Genomic DNA, 17,332 nt, shown 5'->3' on the forward strand with positions numbered 1-17,332 from the left:
ACCACGTGTCCACTCGGCAAGCTGCGAGTTATTTATTTATTAGGTTTTTCGATCGATGAGTTTTTTATCGGTGGGTGAGATAGGTGAGGGTGACAGTAGGATGAGTTAGGAATCATGTGGAAAAGGGAAAGGGACATGGAGGCCACCATCCTTCCTAAGGAGTCGTTTGGATTTTTAATAAAGCTGAGATCTTTAAATATTGAGAAAAGCACTCTCTCAACTTGATTTTCCTCTCCCTCTTTTTTTTTTTTTTTTCTTTTTGAAGAAGAAAAATTAGAATCCGATTGCAATTGTGCAATGAAATTGTCATTTCCTGGGGATATTATCTTAATTTGTGTACAGATAGAAAAGAAAAGGAAACATATTTGATTGAAGATAAAACACAAGGTAAATCAGTTTTCAGATAATTTTAAAATCAAAACTAGAAAATATATTCACTTTATCTGAGCAGTTTCCAAACATTGCCTAAGAGTTGTACGCTATGTTATGGGTCACAAAAGAAAGAGCAATGTGAAGTCTTGACGACAAAAGTAATGGCCCAATTGCAAGCCGGCCGATCCTTATGGAGAAGAAGCAGCCGACAAGAACCCCAAAGATCTTAACAGATAAGAAACCATATAAGCTGGCTTGGTATAGAGGTCATGTATCCGTCCGACCAATCGATGAAGTAAAGTTCCAGAGCAGATCAATTATAATTTAGGTACTAACGAACAAGAGAGTTCTTATACCTGTTGATTCCACAGTGTAATCAACGGGTATAATCTTCAGGAGTTGTTTTTTGCTTCCTCTCTTTTCTCAATCCAATGATGGAAATTGTAGATGCGAACCTTTTCTGATCAATTCCTTCCTGTGCTCTCAATTCAGATGCTGCCGATCTTTTTCCCTTCCATGGCTATGTCTTAGAACAAAGAGTTTCTAGTGGCAAGCAGAAGCACCAAGGCATGTTGATCTAGGTACATTTGCTTCTATCTATGTTACTTTTTGCTCACATAAGGTAAACCAAAGCAAAGCTAAAAGGAAAAGAAAGGGCACAAGGATTTTATTCAATAATGAAAGGAAAACCAGTCACCTAGGCAGAAGCCTAACGTGATGATTAATGGTACAGTACATACATATCAATAAGACATGAAAATCCCCAATCTTCAATCATAAAAAGATACGCGTAAGAGCAGCTAGGGTCTCAAGGGACCCTAAATACTGCTGCTAGCTGCAGTGATATTAGATGCAAAAACACTAGGATCATCATCATCATCATCATCATCATTGCTGTTGTTCACTAACACAACCAACGGACTCCTAACTTTGTGGAATCCATCAGACCACACTATCTCTCCAAAATCATATCTCCCTTGAGATTTCTTGAGTGGTTTAAGTGTCACAAAATAAGAGAGTTCCTCCTTGAAGCATGAGAAGATTAAAATCCTAGGCCAGATTAGCACTTCCACTCCATGAGGCTTCACAATGCTAACAAAGTATATAGCAGTTGTTTTTCTACCCACATTTCTAACAGTTCTCTTAATGGTCATTGTGGATTGGAGATTGGAAACTGTGATTGAAGGGTAGTTTATGTTGGAGTTTGTTTGGTGTACATGAGAGCAGCTTGTGTCAGTCCCAGTAGATGGAAGAACCAACATGTTTATTTGATTTTTGTTGTAGCCAATGTTGCAGAGGAAGATAATGTAGTCTCTGGTTTTCATGTCATAAACTAGGCCCGGATCCATTGCTTTGGAAGGGTGTATGTGGCCAGCACCAATGTCAAAGGGGTCGGAAACTTTCCTTGATCCTCCAGCTAGGATGCTGTCAAATGTGTTGTCCCTTGTATATGCTGGTGAGAGAACAGAACAAAGTGACAAACTTTCACACATGCCATTAAATCATACAAAATCTTTGTTTTCCACTAGGAAATGTGGATGCTGGATTTTAAGCTTTTAGCTGTAAACCAATGAAGAAGTGTTTTGGGGAGGATTTGGGGTCTTTTAGAATCTTCTTCCACATCCTATTCTATCCAAGGTTCAACTTCTATAAAAAAAAAAAAAGCGAGGAAAGCAAAGGAAATAAGCAAATTAGGTGACCTTGTAGTGAAGTCCAGTAGCATTATAGGCATGCACCGTATGGTCCATGGACAACAATAGCATTGTGTGAACGGTACAGGAAAGGGTTTCTTTTTTACCTGTGGTCATTACAGCAGATCTAATGGCTGCGGGAGACCAATCAGGGTGAGCTGATTTGAGAAGTGCGACTACTCCAGACACATGAGGGCATGACATTGATGTTCCTGATTGAAAGTTCCAATTCACACGGCGATCATCAAATGGTAACAATGTTGGAGAAGTCTTGGCGGGCCATGCTGCCAATATGGTAACTCCTGGAGCAGTTACATCTGGCTGTCATGAGAAAATAAATAGGAAAAATGAAGAGAGCACAAGGAAGCCGACTGTAATTGTGTAAACTGGATATTTTTTGCAAGAAGCATACCTTGAGGATGTCAGGAGAAATTGGACTCGGGCCTCTAGAAGAGAAGGATGCTACAACAGGTGCTGGTGACTTTCCAATAGCTGTTTTACTCGGCAATATCTTCACCACAGGATTCCTTCATGGTCCAAAACTTTCATGTTAGAAACTGGTCGAGTTTGTTCTGTAACAACAGTGTATTGTTTTCTAGTTCTATTAGCTGTTCCCATCCATTAATCATCCTTCTCACAATAGTAATTTTAGACTTTGAGTTAGTGATTTCCAGGGGCGAGGAATCTATGAAATATGACGAATCATTTTCACTCACTGAGAAGATTGAGCAATATAGATTTGAATTTTATTCCCTTGACCAACATCGACACGCACTGTGGGGATGATATCAACATCAGCAATTTGCATGGTGGGAGGTTCAACGAAGATCAGTCCCGATCCACTAGCCGCCAAGACTGCTGCTTGTGCAATTCCAGCTGATGGCACTGGGCCTCTGTTGGAGAAGCATAGAATAATCTTCCTTTTAGCTACTCTTTTGTTCCAATTCTCCATCAAGCAAGCCCTGAAAAATGAATATGATGTGCTGTTGGAACAAAAGGAGTCTTACCTAAGAAAAAGTTGATACTTAGACCTACCTTGGACCCACATCTCAGTAGTTGCTGGTGTACAGAGATGTAAACGGTGATTTTCAACTACTTTTTACAACAAAAATTAAATCAAATACATGCTGTGGTGATCGTAGACAGAGAAGGAGAGAATGGTACCCATCAGCAAAATAGGAGAATGCGCTCACCAATCTTCCGTTAATCTCATTTGTAATTAAGCTTTCCCCCTGTAAATCATGACTACTAAATTAGCAGAACTGATTGTAGCCCATAAGCATATCCCAACACATAATAAGCCAAGCTAGGTTGGGGGCTAATAGTGGTGACAACCCTAAATATATAGCTAATAATTAAGATCACCCCACAGCAAAAATAGCTTCTGCATCTCTTTCTGTTTTTTTCTCCTGCCATGCAAAATTATTTTGTGTGCTCCTTGCTCGTAATGCAAAAAAAAATGGTAAGAAATAATTACCATGACAGAGAAGTTACTGTCAATAACTATCTCAGTTGGAAATACGCGATCAATAGAGGAAGCAGCAACTGATATTGTCCATGGTGCGACATTTCCCACCAGAGATGGATCAGGGCCAGCATTTCCAGCTGAGAACACTGAACTTACACCCAGTTGCATTGCATGAAATGAACCAATATCAGCACTTGATGAAAAGAATGGAGTCAATGGAGGGTCGGAACCAAACGAGGCCGAGATTATATTAACCCCATCATGTAAAGCGTCATCAAAAGCAGCAAGAATGTCAGCTTCTGCACAATTCCCATCAAGATTTTTGCCCCAACATACCTTGTACACTGCTAACCTAGCCCTTGGAGCTCCACCCCTAGCAGTTCCCAGTGCAAAATCAAGGAAGCTTGCATTCTTCACCATGGATCCTACTGCTGTTGAAGCTGTGTGTGTCCCATGACCAAGAAAGTCTCGAGCTGATCGATATTCTGGGTTGCCACTTGTATTTAATGACCCAAATTCTTGTTCGAAGCCTTGGAGGTAGTAACGTGCACCAATTAACTTCCGGTTGCAGTCCATTTTTGGTTCAAAATCTTCCCCTTTAACACATTTTCCCTTCCAAGAAGATGGAATTGGCCCCAGGCCTTGCTCTTCCTTGAAACTCTCAGACTCGGGCCATATACCTTAAGTATCAGCAACAGATTGATATAGATAAATACAAAACTTTCTGATACCATGCATTTATAGGTTACATGATGAGACACTGTACCAAGGCAGATTAACATATTACTGTTATCTATGCTGTGCACTCAAATATTACATGATGACACCCTGTAAACTCTCAGTGTATACTTTATTTGCGTTTTTTCAATTTTTTTCAAGAAAAATGGTAATTTGCTTTTATTCCAGAAATAAAAAAAAAAGGAATGGATTGCTTTAACAAGAAGGAAGAACAAGCACAAAACCTGTATCAAAGACCCCAACTACAACATCATCACCGTAGGTCAATTGCAACGGAGTTACTTCACCGCTATACAAGGTAAGGCCTAAGAAGTCCCAGCTTCTTGTTGTGTGCAACTTTAGTACCTTGCTTCTAAAAACTGATATCACTCCTTTCGTATCTGGATGCACGTAATATTTAGTTTCTCGACCATATGTGTCCATGTTATTATCATAATTTGTTGAAACAATGAGGAAAGATTAATTCCTTACTGGCTAAGGTAGTTGCTTGGGTTGAGTTGAGCTTTGCCGAAAAACCAGAGAAACCATGCTTGTAGCTATAGAGCATGGATTGCTTAGCTTCTTCTTCACTGCAAAAGGAAATGATATAAAGGGATTGAGTTCTAGCATTATTAGAGAGGGGGTCAAGACTTGATTATTCAAAAAGTACCTGGAAAACACATTAGAAAGGAGTTGAATGTGAGACTTTGAAGTGACCAAAGGATCGTGAAATTGGCTTCGTCCTAAATAGACAACATAAACCTACATAAAACAAGAAGATCAAAGTTAACAAGAGACAGGATCATCATTGGAGTGGGGAGAAAAAAAAGGCTGAAGCACTTTTGATTATAAAGTTACATGAGATGTGGATTCTGATTGAATAAAATAAAGAGAGAGTGAGAGAAATAGGCCCCAAAAACATTGAAGATAAGTTGCCATGTCTCCCATGGAAAAATCACATGTCTGCTTGGGATTAAATAGCATTTCATGAGCTGAAATATCGTTTCAAAGATGGTGGGAATGGAAACATTTGTTATAGTGCGTGCATTTGAAGGCTTTTAAGGCTGAAATAGTACTGACATACCTTCTTGAGTCTATGATGTTATTTTCCCTCCCTTCAAAGCTATAGTACCAACACGATGAATATAAGCAACCCCTACACCTTCCCTATCTCTTTCTTTATCTCTCTCTGTCTCTACCCCCTCCTCTTTTCTTTTTCAACACTAGTGTAGTGGACTACTTATGCATAGAGGTAGAATTACAGCTGAAGACTACCTTCATCATATACCATAAAGAGAAATGCATGTGACCCTCATCATTCCTGATAGAATAAAATCTTTCCAGTTATTCTTTTTTCTTAGAATAATTTTAGTAGACTAAGATGATTGCTTAGCTTTGGATAGCTTCTAAAATATAATATTCAATGTTTTGAAAATTGATTTTTTGAGAAGCAAAATAATGCAACTCAGAAAATAGGCAAATAAGGTGCATACAGAACTGTTGATTTTGCTGATAGATTTATTTTCGTTCGATAAAAAGGCAACCTAGTTTTGGAAACCTTGTAATCAAGTTTGCTAATAGTTATAGATGAGAAATTTTTTTGGATATAGGCAGTGGCAGTAGGGATTTATACTTTAAAAACACATAAAGAGATCTAGCAATCATTGAAATTCTACTGATGTCCAAGCTGCAAATGCTTCTCTTTGAGTAGAAAATTCAGGTGTCACTACAAATTCAGTCTTTTCTAATATATTAAACCTCAGTATCTCAACTTTTTTCCTGTCCTACGAAGGTATATAGCTATGCTAGATGACTAACCTTGCATATTAAGGTATAATCCTATCTAAATATCAGAAAAAGCTTGTGTAAGTTGCTTGTAGAAGCTTTGCTGTCTACTGAAAAAAAATACTGATTTAATGATCAATCCTACTCAATTGATTGCTTAGCTAAACTTTCGCTGACACGTTGCGTAAATTGAATCCATTCTTGTTGCATAATCACAAGTTTACAATCTAAGGCCTTGGAACTTACGATTGAAGGTTCACCTTCCAATATATATCAACTTCAAATCATTAAACCTCTTCAACATGAACCCTAAGAACTTGCTTTGACAATAGGCACCACATTTCTATCATAGAATTCCATAATTGAATCTTAATGAATCATCATAATTTGATTGAAGTAAAGCATCTAGTTTGCTTTGTTAAGCAGGAAATTTAAGTGCAGTATAAATAATTTATCTTTCTAGGGGCATTATAATAGTTGGATGAGTGATATGTGGTTAAATCCAATCCACCTTCTAGATCTTTATCATGTCATTTGACAACAAATGCCAACTCTCCCAACTAAGCATATCATTTCTGACATGTTCATAGGTTAGATATGCATGCTAAACCTCAATTTCGCATTGAAAAATATAAAGGGTTATTTCATTGCTATGAGAGCCTGGCATGTTATATTTTACTGCTGTTTTGATGTATGAAAAGATTTTCAACAGACTTGAATATGCTGTATGCAATTGCTCACCACTGTAATAAATTCTTGTCAAGATTTCACCTATGAAGTGGCAAATAATCACCGTGTATTATGATCAGAAAATCTTGAACATCAAAGCTCAAAATGAAACTTGGTCAGAGACAACTCATGAAGAAAGGGAAAAAATCATCTTGCATTATTATGATCAGGAAATTTTGAATATTACAGCTCACTGTGCAACTTGCTCACAGATCACTCATGAAGAAGTGTCAATATGGATATTTATCAATAAGATAAACTTCCCTTGTTAGATAAGGGTTGACCAAACAATACCTTATGCTTTCATATGGGCATATGCTTAAGTGAGAGTTCTGAGGAATAACCTTCCAAATATAGGTAGTAATGGAAACCATATGTGCATGCAGATAGGTCTGCAGCATTCTGCACATAGAAGGTATTAAAAAGTTTCATACTTCGTAATTTTTGGAGTCAGGAAAAGAAAACTCCCCTTTGTTGCATGGAGTTTAGGTATTCAACAACTCAAGAAAGTGACGAGTCAGATATCAAAAATAACCTTTTGGCCCCAGCTCCAGCTCGACAATTACCTATCACAAAATAGTACGCTGTCCTCTTAGTAAAGGTGGGCCCGAGTTCTAATATATTTTGGAAGCATTAGATTAGGAAATGGTAGTATATTGGATGCAAGTAATGAAGTTCATCATACAATAACTAACCTTCCAAAGTTGCATTTAGTCACTGTGTTAGTAAAAAAAACAGTGCTTCATAATTGTATGCCAATCTGTAATGTACTGATGCCAAAGTTGATAATCATCTAGGCAAAGATTATCCTTCATTTCGGATGTTTATATTACGGTTATGATTAACAAATACTTCCACATTCTCTCCTAATATCTGCATTACTTCAGCCATTATTGTCTGTAGAAGGCATCGAGGACTTTACTTTTGCTGGTATCTGTAATGTGTGCTTTAAAATTCTACTCTATGGCAATGTGGAATGCACTAATTACATCCCTGTTGATGATCATCTAGTAGAAATCCAGCATCATTTTGTTGCAAGCATTACACGATGATTGTGTTTGACAGTACTTCTACATTACTTTCTAGTCACTGCATAATTTCTCATTATGAATACAAGTCATTATTAGATATAAGCAGAGGATACTGACTTTGCATGTGCTGTACTAGCTGAGTGCCTTATTGTCCTCTATACATATCTGCATGCAATGAGCAGATTCCCATTTTGGTGATTAATTAGGATAGGATAGGATTTAACATCACTTTGTTAAGTCTATGTATACCATCATAATATGATTATGACTATGATTAATTAAACTTGTATACTACTCGATCTCCAATTATCTACACAACTTCTCATTATATCTGCATAAATTGTCTTTAGTTGTAAGGCAATATATAATTCTAAGATATTGTCTTTGCATTAGAGCATCCACATGGGTGTTTGCGTATGCATGCGACTAGAAAACAGAAATGCTAAAGAACAAGTATAGTGGTCAGCTTGTTTTCATTTTGATCCATCCATCCATGTCATAGTATATGGTTATCTCCAGGGTTTTGAAGTCCAGATACAAAGAAATCAGCGGAGACCATACATGAAATTGGACCCACCATTCACTAACATTCTTTTTTCTTATATGAATCTGATATTTCGAAGGAGTGAGGAGACCAATATCAGTCACGAAGTAGGGCATCTCGCTATACACTTTCTACTACGAGTCCAAGTTTCTTGCAGTATTCAAAAGAATTAGCATTTTAGTCATACTTGAAAAGGAAAAAGCGATGGAGACAGTTAAAATTCCCCTCAATTTCATAGCAGCATTGGTAAACATAAGTAGTGTTATTAGTTACCAGCCATTGGATTCAATTACCTCCCGACCCATGACTAGCGAAAGCATGGTAGTTTGATTTATAGGTGCTAACAATAGAGGTTTATTCTTCCATAAACCATAATAGAAAAAAGACTCGTCCACTAATGCTGTTGTTGTCGTGCATATCCTGGACCTACTTTCTGACATCTGTATCAATTCCATCCTTTAACCAAGCATGCTTGAATCAAAGAACAATCTGGAAGCCAGGAAAGCAAGAACTTTTGCTAACAGCCAGTTGAAAGTGACTTCCTGGGCCTTATTCTGTAACCCTTTCATTCCTTTCCATAGACACCACAAACGGTAAAGCATAACCTGTGCTCATTACTCATTAGGTAGTAACAGTGAGACACCATATACGACACACAGGAAGCATAATCTGTGTTCCTAGCAAGAACTCCTTTTTTTCTGTCAACAGATATAATTTCTTTCATACTGGTCAAAATATGCAATCTGCATATGATGCTTATATTCAACTTTCCATGATCAACCAACAGCATTCAAGAAGAAGCTACTTCTTCCTTCACATATTAGCATTAAAATTAAAAACAAAAAACTTTCGATAAATGTGCATAAATAAACGTGTGTTCTTTCCATTTTCCCTTTTATTCAATCTCCTACTTAATAGTTGAACAGGAACTTTTAATTACATCCTTCTTGTCATTGTGTTAAAACTAACGAAGCTCCTAAAAAGTTGTGGTAGTAAGCAGAAAAAGGAACACTGGCCTCAAATTCAGCTCTTAATTAAGTAAGATGAGGTAAGAACTTAACATTAGTCATCAAATTGATACGATGGATTAGTAAATCATCATCGTATTCACTCACAGCATTGCATCATACCAACATTTAAGCACTGTTCTAAGTTGATATATTCTTGCCCATTATAGTCTGTAGACCATAACCTTCCTGCACCATCTTTGGTGTTGATCTCATCTCTTGGAAATCACAAGTATACAGCATGTGATGAACAAATAAATCAAGAAACCTGAATAAATTGATCCAAACATTTTTCATTATTTCTTAAGCAAAATCAGCAGCCTTTGCTCCCACTATGACTAAAATATATCAATAGCTTGTTGTATCAAATTCATTCATTTATTTTTTCAATTTTAAATTGATTCACTATAACCTTACCTCAAATTTGAATTTATACATTCAAAAAGAGAAAAAAGAGACACCATTCAACCCACTAAAGTAGTGATTTTTTAAAATCAAAATGATAATAATAATATCAAAGAAATAATGATAGGTAAAGTGGTTGCAAGTTTCTTGTATAACTGTGTTTGTGTGCACAAAATAGTGAAAAGAGTGGAGAGAAGTGGGAACGAGAAAAAATGAAAGGCGAAGCTTAACCAAAACCAGAATGTAAGGGGAAAAAAAGATTGGTGTTGTACAGTGTGGTGTGGGAAGATTGAAATGCGCACTAGAAAGAAAGCTCACGAAAGCAACTACACTCGCTTGGTTTCTTTGAATATCTAAAGAAGCAAACAGAACAATACAAGTAAGTATGCTCTTTGGTGGGACCATCTCCTCCATAGCCAAGAAAGAATTATTCCCCATCTTTACATTCAATTTCAACTCATCATACCCATAAGCCACTCTCTCTCTCTCATCAACGTTGGCATTCACTCACAAACCAACTTCTTTCCATTTCACACTAGATAAAGTTGTTTTTTGAATTGTTTCCTCTGTTTTTCCTTGATTGTTCATTTGGTGCTTGGTCTAATACCCAAATAGCATTAAAAAAAATTGATTTTTTGGATGATGGATTGATTATTTATATTTACTTATTGGTTCAGAAGCCTGGTTTCTCTATTTATGGGTTGTTTCTTTTGTTTTTGGTAATTATGGGAAATTGTTGCTGTAGATGGGAGCTTTCTGTATACAATGCAAAATCAGGTTGGTTACAACTAATTCCCATTTTTTTTTGTATAATTCATGCAACTAAGTAGACTTCTTATTCTTCTTTCCTTCTTTATTGTGATTATGTGGGCATCACTATCATCATTTGATCAGAATGGTAATACTCTGTTTTCCTCTGCCTTTTCCCCTGTTTTTGCATGTCCTGTATGAACCATATGTTCCCACTTTTTCATTATGTTAAGATTTCTTGAGGGATTTTATGTTAAAATGATTGAGTTTTGATGTCAAAGATATATGAGATTGAATATTCGTTTGTTGCTCCTTTAACCCCTTGTATCTTTTATTCAATAGGTTCTACCATAGTATAATTCGCCCTCTTCATAGCTAATTTTATTAAGATCTTACATCTAGATTTTCCATCCTTTTACCAAAAAGAAATAAGAAATTTTTTTATTTATTTTCTTTCTTTAGTGGAACCTACTCTACTCACTAGAGTGGTTTGATGCTCATCTCAAAAGTGTTTTTCTATTCCCTGTAATGAACTAAAAAACCCTACACATTGCTTCAAAATTAATCTTTTTCTTCAAACATCTGATATTACCTTCATCTTTTCCCTTTTTCCTCTTTTATTTTCTGTTCTCCTTTCCTTGTCTTGCTTTGGGAACTCGTCTGCTTCAATTTAAGGTGAGCTTTTTGGTTTCTTTAATTGTTGTCTGATGAATCTTTATAAAGCACAAGCTTCTGGTTGACCTCTCTGATGCTCTCTTATGCTGAAGAGAAGAAAATATAAGACAATTGGATTGTTATGACATCGGTTTAAACATGAAAGGAGTTGACATGGTATTTTCTCTTTATAGCATTTGATGATCATGTGTGTGATTCTTTTGTTGCCATATTTCCATGTTAGTCTCCCCGAAAGAGCAAGGTCCATCAGGAAGACCAATACAGGATGATAGAAAGCTACCTTCAAATCCTGAAGAAGTAGAAGACCTGCGTCGTGATTCAGCGGCAAATCCGTTGATTGCATTTACGTTTGATGAACTAAAATTAATCACAGAAAATTTTAGGCAAGATCATTTGCTGGGTGGAGGAGGATTTGGAAGTGTTTATAAGGGAATCATTGCTAAAGATTCTAGAGAGGAGCTTCAGCCCCTTCAAGTTGCTGTTAAGGTTCATGATGGTGATAACAGTTACCAAGGCCATAGAGAATGGCTGGTAATCTTTTGTGCTCTTACTACTTTTATTCCTGTGGAATATCAAGTCATCGACATTGAGACACCATTTCTGCATTTCCTTTCCCTTCATTTATATGGAAAGCTTCATATTCTCCATAAGATTGATTAACAGTTTTGAGGATTTTTAGGCAGAAGTCATATTCCTGGGGCAGCTTTCTCATCCAAACCTGGTGAAATTGATTGGATATTGCTGTCAGGACGAACATCGGGTGCTAATATATGAGTATATGGCTCGGGGAAGTGTGGAAAACAATCTGTTTTCAAGTATGTACTTCATATAACTTATTTCAATCAAACAAGGCAATTATTTGCTGCGAAAGTGATTCTAAAGAATGTCCTTGTTCAAAAGAGTTACAGTCGCCTATCGTTTTTTTCCCTGCCTTTAGATTTGATTGCCTCCATTTCATGTCTTCATGTCTTCTTTTTTTGCAATATCCGATCCAAAAGGCCTGGCTTTAGAATAATCATTAACCATTCTGTGATCACATTGTAGGGGATATGACCGCTAACTAAGAACATTGGTATTAGATATGATAGGGCTTATATTGTGCTGAAAGCAGTTAAAAGATAAGCAATGATAAAAGGCTGCCAGAATAACTTCCAGCAGCCTATTTCAGATGTCATTTTTAGGAAGGTGGAGGCAAAGGAGCAGAATGATGTAAATGAGATGATATGCGTGATCTAGAGGTAGTTCTAATTAGAGCAGGAAGCGGCCCCTGCAAAAAATGAACATTTGAAGCTACTTTCTTTATATTATGTGGAGAGGACGTCAGAAGGTGGAAATTGTAGGCAGCATAACTAGCATGTCTAGAGGTGGTATAGCTAAATGATTCAGGCTTTTCTAGTCAAGTTGGAAGCCATGAGTTGTTCTTCATTTTTTTGGCGTTTTGTTTTGGATGTCTGATACGTGCATGTCTTTTGTTGTTGCAGGAGTGTTGCTCCCTCTTCCATGGTCTATTAGAATGAAGATTGCCTTTGGTGCAGCAAAGGGACTCGCTTTTCTTCATGAAGCTGAAAAACCTGTCATCTATCGTGATTTTAAGACATCTAACATTCTCTTGGACCAGGTTAGTAACTTAAAAGCCTTGCACCTGTTGCCTGGAAAAAGCCTTTGAAGTATTTTTCAACCCGAGTTGAAACTATTGCAAGGAAGAGTTAATGTAGAAAGGCCTGCTAGATGCTATGAGAAGGAATGTTCGATCCAGTCTTGTTATAATTTCACCAACCTGAGCTTAGAATCGTTTGTTGTCATGCATATTTCTGAGCAGGACTACAACGCAAAGCTCTCTGACTTTGGCCTTGCAAAAGATGGACCTATGGGAGACAAAACTCATGTTTCCACTCGCATAATGGGGACTTACGGGTATGCAGCACCTGAATATATAATGACAGGCAAGTTTCCCAACTCTGCTAATGTTATGCACAGCATTCAGAATGAAAGGGACCAATTTCCTGGCGGCCTCCGAGATGCTCAAGCAAGTTAGGTCTTATACACTGCCTGTCTAATTTTCATTCAGGGCATTTGACTCCAAGAAGTGATGTATACAGCTTCGGTGTTGTTCTTCTTGAACTTCTGACAGGAAGAAAATCATTAGACAAATCACGACCAGGCCGCGAGCAGAACCTAACGGATTGGGCTCTTCCCTTGCTTAAAGAGAGAAGGAAATTGCTCAACATTGTGGATCCAAGATTAGAAGGAGACTATCCTATTAAAGGATTTCAAAAGGCGGCAATGCTAGCTTATCATTGCTTGAACCGAAATCCGAAAGCAAGACCTCTGATGCGAGATATCGTTGATTCCTTGGAGCCTTTGCAAGAACCTGAAGATGTTCCGAACAAAAAAAACTGTGTTCACTGTGATTAATAATGGTGTAGCGGATGTCGAGTTAAAAGGAAAAGAAGATTCAGTGTAACTGACATGAGTCCTGTGTATTTTGATTTTGCCAAGTTTTCTTCTGTTTAAAAAGAGAATTTTTTTTCTTTCTTTTTTCTTGCGTTAGATAGCTAGCTTTTCTTGTGCGTGACTAAAAGAAAATAAAAGTATGCCTTCACTCCTTCCTATTTGTTGTTTTCTTTTAATTCTAGGGCCAAACATGATTGTGATGTATGGTAATGAGAGTTGGATTAGTGTACAAGTGAATACCAACACCGATATGCACTTAACTTTAAGATTCAGCCATGGATTGGTGAGAAGACCTAGCTAAGATTTAGCCATGGTTATAAGATCTGGTTTGATGGTCAATTTAATGATTTGTTGATCTGGATGGAACAATGAAAAAAAGTTGGATCTTTTTCTCTCTGTTTCTTTTACCTAAAAGACATTGTTTCGTCCATGTCAACCCGCCACACACAAACCTCTTCGCATGCATCAGGAGGACAGGCGAAAGGAATAGACGAAGTTGAGTGGTAAGTGACCCCTTCTTCTTCTTTTTTATTGCTGGAAGTATCTCAATCAAGAGAAGTTTGCAGGGAAACGACGAGATGTTACATCAAGGGAGACTGGCTGCATGCTATCTTGACTTGCTCTAGAAAGTTGAAGTCAGTGCTTCAAGACACAAGACAGGATTGGGCGCGCGTAGTTTCATGGTAATATTGGACTCTGGCCGTCTTGAAGTAACAATTATATATAAAACTACTAGCTAGCTAGGGGTTAAATTTGATTTTTCAAAGAACTTGGAGCTCGAAGGCCCCTTGAGCAGCAGGAGGGAAGGTTCACTCCTCGATCGGGACAGCCGTTGGTAGCTAGTAGTATCTCAAGAAGAGAGATGGCGTCGAGTTTATGCTGCAAGTAAATTATTTACTTACTCTCTCTGGATAATAGCTAAACTAATATCTTAGTACTGTTGTTAACACTAGCTAGGTAGCTACGAGATAGATAGCACAGCTCAAGTGGCCCACAATGGAGAATTATGGCGGAAGAAATTATATATCAACGGTGGTGAGTCGGCGTTCCAGTGTGAAAACAATTTCAGTGGCCATATATAGAGAGAGATTCTTCTCCTTTGTTTGTAGTAGGATCCGAGGGAAATATAGCTAGGAGCTGCTAGGGTCAAGTTGGATTCCATTTTGCTTTGGAAGACGACGTCAGCTACTCTCTTCAATATTCAATGTTGTAGTTGTTCATTTCTCTCGAGGAAATTGCCATGAAGAAAGACTAGAGGGGCCCGAGCGCTCGCTTCTTTCAATCCATCGTCAGAGTTGAATTTTCCACCTTGGAAATGTATACGAAAACATTATAAAAAAAGACATCATGTCATGTGTGTTTGCTTGCTGGGAAACGTGACGTGCTAAGATAATTTTATAGCTATGGGATGCAGCTAGCTAGCTAGCTTGGTGGTAGATTAAGTAATAATGAGGAATTTAAGTCTGTTATTTATTTGCTGAAAAATATTTTTTTAAGTGAATTCTGAAAAAATAAATTTTAAAAAAATAAATTATTTTTTGATGTTTAGTAATGTAATGAAAAATAAGATGGAAAATAATTTTCAATGTTTGGTTTTTTTTTCTTATGATTTTTTCAAAATTATCTTTGTTCATTTTATTTTTTTAATATTGAGTTGGTTGAGATTATAATTACAAGTCATTACAAATAAGGCTAAATCATGTGGGGAAGCACTGTATCTTTCATCACAAAACATTGTGAAATTGCTACAGTGTTTCCAACATTGTATTTTTTCCCTGTTTTTTTTTCCAACGTGGAAGAGAGCCGTTTTTTTCTTGCTTGATAGGCAGGATTCTTCGAAAAAGCACATGTGTTTTTTTTGGTATTTTTTTTTCAAAATTATCTATATCGATTTTAATTTTTTAATATTGAGCTGATTGAGAATTTAGCTTTGTAATTTTTTTTCTTTAAAACATTGTGAATTGTTGCAGTGTTTTCCATATGATTTTTTTTCAAAATTATCTTTGTTGATTTTTTTTTAATATTGAGTTGGTTAAGAATTATAATTACAATAAAGCTAAATCATAAGAGGAAAGTGTTGTAATTTTTCTCACAAAACACCGTGGATTGCTACAGTATTTCTCTAAATGGTTTTTTATGATTATTTTCTAAAATTATCTTTGTCGATTTTATTAGGGAAATCACTGTAGTTTTCCTCACAAAACATTGTCAATTGCTATAATGTTTTTTTCCTTCCAAAATTATCTTTGCTGGTTTTTTTTTTAATATTAAGTTGGTAGAGAATTTATCTTTGTAATTATTTTTGCTTTTTATTAATAGAAAAGCTAAATCATGTGGCTAAAACATTGTATCTTTCTTAAAAAAACACTGTGTATTGCTGCAAATCATTTTGTTCAGTCTCTAAGTTTTTGATTTTCAACAGAACTATTTTTTCCGTTGTGAAATATTGGTTCCATCATACCTTTAATTTCTATTACTTATCTAGCGTTGGTTCACAATTATAACAATATCAAGTACATTTATTTTATAAGACCCCGGCAGCGCGCAGGCATGCCATCTCTTATATAATTAAACAATGCAATTAAAGAATTAAGAGAGTGAACTAGTGGGGTTATATATAATATAGCTACTACCACGCTAGTATGTTTGGAAGTGTAGTAGCGGTTGCTTTTCAAAGTGTTTTTCATTGAAAAACACATTAAAATAATGTTTTTTTATTTTTTTAAATTATTTTTGATATTAGTACAACAAAATGATCTGAAAACATAAAAAAAATATTAATTTTAAGTAAAGAAAAAAATAAAAAATTTTCAATTTTTTAAAAAATACTTTTAAAACGCAATACCAAACACACTATAAAAGTTTGCTTTTTTTTTTTGTAGTTCGATTTAGATAACTACGTGTATGTTTGGTATATCTGGTGGTCTATGATACTTTTTAAATGTGTTTTTTATTTATAAATACATCAAAATAATTTCTTTTATATTTTTTTATTTATGACATCATCGCATCAAAATCTTAAAAACAAAATACTAAAATGATATTTTTTCGAAACAAATACACTTAAATACAAGTGAAAACACAATATCAAACAGTCAAGTGGACTTTCTTTCCATTTGTCACCTATGTTCTTTAGCTAAGCTATCCCTAATTACTGGACATTGTCAGGCTCAGTTTGTTTTTATGTTTCAAATGTGTTTTTAAAAAAAATTAATTTTTTTTAATTTTTTTCTTTACTTCAAATTAATTTTTTTTATGTTCTCAGATTATACCGACGCACTGATATCAAGAATAATTTTTTTAAAATAAAACAAAAAATATTTTAATATATTTCTAAGTAAAAAACACTTTAAAAAGCAACCGCAATCATCTTCCCAACATACTCTCGTAGATCACTACCACCATCCAAAAGTTTGACCTAATTTTTTTAGTGTATGCTGGGTATTGTAATAATTTTTGTAATTACAGTTTGAAAAAATAGATAAAAAAAATATAGATTTTAGCTTTTTCAAACCAAAATCTTAAAAAAGTTTTCAATAAGATTTTTTTGAAACGATAATGTTTATTAATTAATTAAATATTTTTAAATTTATAATTAAAATAAAATACAATTTCATCATATTGCACTATAAAAAAAAACAAAGCCTTGATAAGAATAGAAAAGAATGAGGAAGTTTGTTAAATGAGAAGATAATAGATAAGAC

General features: G+C 35.7%; 2 protein-coding genes and 1 long non-coding RNA gene across 4 annotated transcripts; 2 read left to right on the top strand and 1 right to left on the bottom strand.

Moving 5' to 3' along the window:
• The first annotated feature begins 127 nt into the window (after positions 1-127).
• On the top strand, positions 128-2,688 carry LOC112328917 (uncharacterized). Of its 2 annotated transcripts, XR_002984244.2 has the most exons (3): positions 184-700; positions 865-953; positions 1,657-2,688. It is a non-coding gene; the product is annotated as an uncharacterized LOC112328917 (long non-coding RNA). The 2 variants fall into 2 exon arrangements; XR_008059276.1 differs by having other exon boundaries at positions 128-953.
• Positions 1,016-5,243, bottom strand: LOC7457688 (subtilisin-like protease SBT3.18). Its single transcript, XM_024610241.2, has 10 exons — positions 5,107-5,243; positions 4,919-5,010; positions 4,741-4,838; positions 4,494-4,649; positions 3,541-4,211; positions 3,228-3,295; positions 2,780-3,025; positions 2,476-2,590; positions 2,171-2,384; positions 1,016-1,825 (listed from the first exon to the last, which is right to left on the bottom strand). Exons 1-10 carry the CDS (start codon positions 5,230-5,232, stop codon positions 1,191-1,193), a joined length of 2,421 nt encoding a protein of 806 aa, XP_024466009.2. The 5' UTR covers positions 5,233-5,243; the 3' UTR covers positions 1,016-1,190.
• Positions 5,244-10,140: 4,897 nt separating this feature from the next.
• Positions 10,141-13,788, top strand: LOC7457689 (probable serine/threonine-protein kinase PBL16). The gene is made up of 6 exons (XM_024610279.2): positions 10,141-10,526; positions 11,398-11,705; positions 11,854-11,989; positions 12,656-12,792; positions 12,994-13,117; positions 13,243-13,788. The coding sequence occupies exons 1-6, from the start codon at positions 10,475-10,477 to the stop codon at positions 13,587-13,589; spliced, it is 1,104 nt and encodes a 367-aa protein (XP_024466047.2). The 5' UTR covers positions 10,141-10,474; the 3' UTR covers positions 13,590-13,788.
• The last annotated feature ends 3,544 nt before the right edge of the window (positions 13,789-17,332 follow it).

The sequence above is a fragment of the Populus trichocarpa genome, chromosome 1 (genome assembly GCF_000002775.5).
Source record: "Populus trichocarpa isolate Nisqually-1 chromosome 1, P.trichocarpa_v4.1, whole genome shotgun sequence".
Classification (NCBI taxonomy): Eukaryota; Viridiplantae; Streptophyta; class Magnoliopsida; order Malpighiales; family Salicaceae; genus Populus; species Populus trichocarpa.